Source organism: Danio rerio, chromosome 16, assembly GCF_049306965.1.
Source record: "Danio rerio strain Tuebingen ecotype United States chromosome 16, GRCz12tu, whole genome shotgun sequence".
NCBI lineage: Eukaryota > Metazoa > Chordata > Actinopteri > Cypriniformes > Danionidae > Danio > Danio rerio.
The window spans coordinates 43,132,772-43,138,771 of record NC_133191.1 but is presented as its reverse complement, the minus strand read 5'-3'; the positions used below and the strand labels follow the sequence as shown (position 1 = coordinate 43,138,771).

Sequence of the window (6,000 nt, the reverse complement as noted above, 5' to 3'; positions counted from 1 at the left end):
CACAAACCAAGTATGAAGACAAAGGAATTGTCTGTAGACCTCCGAGACAGGATTGTCTCGATGCACAAGGCTGGGGAAGGTTACAGAAAATTTTTTGCTGCTCTGGAAGTTCCAATGAGCACAGTGGCCTCCATCATCCGTAATTTGAAGATGTTTGGAACCACCAGGACTCTTCCTAGAGCTGGCCGGCCATCTAAGCTGAGTGATCATGGAGAAGGGCCTTAGTCAGGGAGGTGATCAATAACCTGATGGTCACTCTGTCTGAGCTCCAGCATTCTTCTGTTGAGAGAAGAGAACCTTACAGAAGGACAACCAACTGTGCAGCAATCCATCAATCAGGCCTGTATGGTAGATTGGCCAGACGGAAGCCACTCATCGCCTGGAATTTGCCAATCTGAAGGACTCTCAGACCAAATTCTAAATTCTCTGCTCTGATGAGACTAAAATTTAACTCTGTGGAGTGAATGCCAGGCTTTACAATTGGAGAAAACCAGGCACAGCTCATCACCAGGCTAATACCATCCCAACAGTGAAGCATGGTGGTGGCAGCATCATGCTGTGGGGATGTTTTTCAGCAGCAGGAACTGGTGACTAGTCAGGATACAGGGAAAGATGAATGTAGCAATATATAGAGACATCCTGAATGAAAACTTGCTTCAGAGTGCTCTTGACCTCTGACTGAGGCGATGATTCATCTTCCAGCAGGACAATTACCCAAAGCACACCATCAAAATATCAATGGAGTAGCTTCACAACAACTCGATGAATATCCTTCATTGGCCCAGCCAAAGTCCTGACCTAAATCCTATTGAACATCTCTGGAGAGATCTGAAAACGGCTGTACACCATCACTTCCCATCCCACCTGATAGAGCTTGAGAGGTACTGCAAAGAAAAATAGGCAATAATTCCCGAAGACAGGTGTGCCAAGCTAGTGGCATCATATTCAAAAAGACATGAGGCTGTATTTTGCTGCCAAAGGTGCATCTACAAAGTATTGAGCAGAGGCTGTGAATACTTCTGTACATGTGATTTTTCAGTTTTTTAATTTTTAATAAATTTGCAACAATTTCAAAAAACCTTTTTTTGTTTTACATTGTCATTATGGGGTATTGTGTGTAGAAGTTTAAGGAAATAAATTAATCCATTTTGAAATAAGGCTGTAACATAAAAAATGTGGAAAAAGTGAAGATCTATCAATACTTTTCGGATGCACTGTAGTCCTTGGATCTACAAAAGAGAAAACTGATTAAGACATTTATAGAGTTAGTAAAAAAATCCAGAATCTATTTTGCTAAGAAGGAACCAGATTCTTAGCTCATCTTCCAGATGCTTGATTAAAAAGAACAAGCCCAAGCATTCCCAGAAAACAGGACAAGAAAAAGAAACGACTCTTGGATATAAATGCACTAAAGAGATAATTGATCGACCCACCAAAAACATTGATATGGTTAGACAAACTGCAATTTTTCCCCAAGAGAAGAAACAAGATCCTTATTTGATCCTCAAGTTGGGCAATTAAAAAAGACAAGCCAAAACCTTCCCAGCAATCAGAATGAGAAAAATAAATGATCGTTGTACGCCAATCCATGAGATGATCAATGAAAACCTACCAAAACATTGGTACGGTTACTCAAAAAAGGCAGTCCCTTATTTTGCTAACATACTGCTGATTTTCCAGCAGGAGGATCGACAAGACAAGCCAAATAATCACTAGAAAACACTGAGACAAAAGAAAATTCAATGCTCAAGGCTTATTTTGCTAAAGCAGAAACCAATTTGTTGTTGCTTTTGTAGCTGGATGATCAATTTGTAGTGAATGCTGTATTACTTCACGGGGTCAATACTCATATTGCTGTAGATCAACTGCTGTAGATCCCTGATATGGATGAAATTTCCCATTTTCCACATGGGAGACGGAAAAAAGCTTTGAAACTAATGTGTGCAGGTTTACAATAAACAGACTAGCCCATATATTCTAAGAAAACAAGACAAGAAGATCAAGGAAGACCCACCAAACCATTAATATTGTTAGTCAAAAAATGCAGTCCTTTATTTTGCTAAGAAAAAACAGATACGCCATGACATCAGATTTTTTGTTGCATGTACAGTTAGCACATTTCCATCATCTCATTTCCATTTACTCTCTAACCAAACCCTTTTAAACTACAAAAACTCCATCTAGAACTCGATCTAGAAACATTAGCTGGATTATCCTTTTTACGCTCACTTTTCCATCGCAGACCAATCTGATTCCACCAAGTGACCCACTGATAAGCTCTAAATAATAATAATAAATATAGAAGTGCTTGTGGCTGACTCAAGAACTCAAGTGTGGAATGGTTTGGGTGTCTGAAGCCTACCAGAAGAACTCGAAACAATATAAAGGAGGATGAACTGATACTGAAATGTTGGGTTGGGTGGTCTGGTCTGTGGGTGGTGGTAGTGGTGGACTCTAGTGAGCAGGGAGAGCTGCCATGGTGTTGTGGTGACAGAGGTTGGAGGAAGGAGGGAGGCAGAGCTGAGGTTTAAGACATGGTGATCTGCAGGGACTCCAACATTTCCTCCACCGCCTTCACCGAGCATTTGTTCTCCTTCTTCCCACGGCCGGCCATCTAGGAGAAACAGAATGAGAGAGAGAGAGGGGTTGATGAAAGGACACCGTTCCGTTTACAATGTTTTTGGATGTATTATGTTTTAACACAAACATTGTGGTGCGTCAGACTCCATAAAATGCTTACGCTAAAAGACAAGTATTTGTGACTGATTCCCATATCTTCTTTGCACGAGCTGCATTCATAAAACTAATCGGACTGTTTCTAAGAGAGTGAGGAGTACGTAACGACCACAACTACAAATCCTTGAACCTTAAAGGGTCATGAAACACCAAAACACATTTTTTGAGATGTTGACAGTCATATGTGTGTCCCACGCTTCTAAAAACACTATTAAGACACTTATATTTCATAAAAAAAAGTGAAAATTGGTTGTTTTTGTGTATTTTTGAGCAAATTTGTTCTTCTGGTTTGAAAAGAAATTTTGAAGCAATGGCACGGAGATTAGATCCTTGTGTAGATTCCTGCTTGGAGACTGAATGTCTTCACTAGCGAGTACAACATGACATCTTTGAGCTTTTAGCATTTAGAATCAATCAGCGCACTCTATTGTGTATGAGGTGCAATTTCATTAATATGCATGACAGCTTCGAAGTTTTACCTGTTACAGTGTTTAGACGGCAATGAGACGCCACATTGTGAGAGCGCAGCTGGATCCACGTGTGCATTACAGTGGTCTGCTAACACGTTACAAACATTTGTAAGGGACATCTTTTACCCGAGAGCTTTTCGCATCTGGTAATGGTGAAATCTGGATTTCCCAGTCCTCACCTTTTAAAAAAGACACGGTTCCAGTTTGTGTTTATTGTCCTGTTTCTGCAGATTTTCTCAAGTGTGTGATCAATATTCTTTGTTTATGTTTCTTCAGCGGAAAAGTTAGATAGTATCATCAGCAGTACTCTTTCAGTTTTTAAAGACATACCTTTGTCAAAAATATTAAGTTACAAAGTTTACTGTACGTTTATGTCACTACAGTATTATCTACTAAAAGATTCGCTGTAAATGCTGCTCTCCGAATATAAACAGGTAAACACCTAAAACCATTTCCGTCGTGTAGGATTTGCCACATTTTGTGATAGGATAGACAACACAGACATGGCTTTCTGATATTATATTCTGCACCTACTATTCAGGCCCTTAAAAAGGACCCCAATTTGCTCACAGTAAAGTTCTCCAACATTCTTTACAAGCAAAGAAATTATGTTTGAAATATCTGATCATCCTGTAAACATTGATTTTATAAATTTCTACAGATGGGAAGTTGACTTATAGGCAGTTTTCTTGTAAAACAATTTTTGAAGTACAAAAAAAAGTTGTAAATGTTATTTGAAGTGTGATGTTTAGGAAAATATAAGGTTCAGTAACTTGATCAATTCTTTCACTGTTTTTTCTCACTTTTTTAACTGTATCATAAAAATGTCCTATGTTGTTACATAGCAAAAATTAAGAAAACAACTATTAATATTATACAAATAGCATGAGACTAATTATTTTTCCTAAGATGCTATTTATTTTATATGAAATTACGAATCTCTTTTTTCACAATGACTTGTTGGACATTTTAAAGGGCACCTATTTTACCCCTTTTTCAAGATTTAAGATATGGGTTTTGTGTCTCCAGAGTGTGTCTGAAAAGTTTCAGCTCAAAACACACCTTCCACATTATACCTTTTAGAATATTAAAATCTTCTACTTTGAACAAAATGTAGCTGTTTTTGTTGCCTGTGACTTTAATGCTAGTTCTCCTCGCCCACCGTTCCCATGTGCCTGTCAGAGTGTGTCTTAATCTCCGCCTCGGCTGCGTCAGATAAACAGCACAGTGACAGGCATAAAAGAAGCAGATCTCATGTAACGTTTGTGAGAAATACTATAGTAAGAACTTTCCCTATGATTATTTGATGTATTTGTTGTGGAGTTAATTCAAGCTTTTCTGCAATGCTGAGTCACACACAATGTCGTTACAAAATTCATGCACACACACGTGTTTAACTGTTTCACGGTTGTATGGATATTTGTTATGTTAATGTTGAAAATATACCTAACTTTATGTCCACAAACCGGGTTTGAAGCGTCTTCTTTTAAAATTGTACTGATATGCAGCTGTGGTGATGAATTACAGCAAATTAACCATCTTTAACTTACTTTATTACAAACATGCACTGTTTTAAAAACGTTTTAAAATTGTAAAACTCATTCTTGACCACATTTGATGATTGATCACACCGAGCCAAACAAATCTTTTAATATCAGTTGCTTTGCGCACTTCCTGTCTTATTGATATGATTATTCGCATTACTTCGGACACATGTTATTACACGGCTGTCAAACAATTCTGTGGGAGGGTAAACTGCACTTTTACATCACGTTGTGGTGGGCCTCAAAATGGGAGGGATTTGGATCCTATTTTAACATCAGGAAATTGAAAAATAGACACTTATTGTGTTTATATCACCCCAATTATGACTGTGAACAGACTATATATACACACAGTTCTGTCCAAACAGCTTCAAAAATATGATTTTCATCATAGGTCCCTATAAGTAAACAGGCGTGTCACACTAAAGGACAATAATATATAAAAAGGTTAAGGTGTTTCTAAAACAAAAATCTGACACAAAAAATTGAACAGGCACACATGATGGGTTTGGGTCTTGGGTCAGATGATCTTGATTGGGCTCCTTTAACAAATTAAAGTTGTCCATGCCATTTTAAAATGAGCATATAGTGTCACACCAGAGGACATGGATTTTTAGTGAGTAAATGTATCAAGTTCCTATGTTTTTAGAAATAGTCCTATGATTTTAGAGGTATTTATTAATGATTTAATAATTTTCTATTGAATTTTTAAGAACTGTCATTTATTGAACTATGCTTGAGACAGTCACATTTCGCTCAAATTTTGCTCAAAAATGTAAAGAAATTTAATAATATATCAGTTTTTATGACAAGAGGTCTATGAAAGACAAATAAATTATTAACCATTTACAGCATTTTAAATGATGACAATGCTAATTACATAGATTTTTTTTTATCATGTGACTTAAAATGCATCATCAAGTCAACAACCCATATACTGTCTGTCTCTTCTGAAAAAACCATACTAATATTGATGGCTTTTATTGTAATCCACAAGTCTTTGCCTACAAACTTGCTCTCCAGAATTAGAATGTCCCTCAAAAATAATTTGAATGGCGATGACGCCATTGCCCGTACGAGTACGAGTAATTGAGATGCCGCCGCAGGTTTCTTTGCCTCTCTCCTTGTTTGCCCTATGGGAGTAAAAGGATTGGAGGAATACTACAGTCTAATGAGTCACCAACTTACACGCTCACTCACAAAGACCCATTAGCCGACAGCCCCCATGGCCAAGCATACTTACTCACACG

At 37.6% G+C, this 6,000-nt stretch overlaps 1 protein-coding gene across 1 annotated transcript in view; it reads right to left on the bottom strand.

Moving 5' to 3' along the window:
• Positions 1-2,027: 2,027 nt before the first annotated feature.
• Positions 2,028-6,000, bottom strand: part of emc2 (ER membrane protein complex subunit 2) — a 70,088-nt gene continuing 66,115 nt past the window's right edge. The window contains 1 exon segment of the mRNA NM_213544.1: positions 2,028-2,614. Coding sequence (NP_998709.1) covers positions 2,528-2,614 — 87 coding nt within the window. The 3' untranslated portion in view covers positions 2,028-2,527.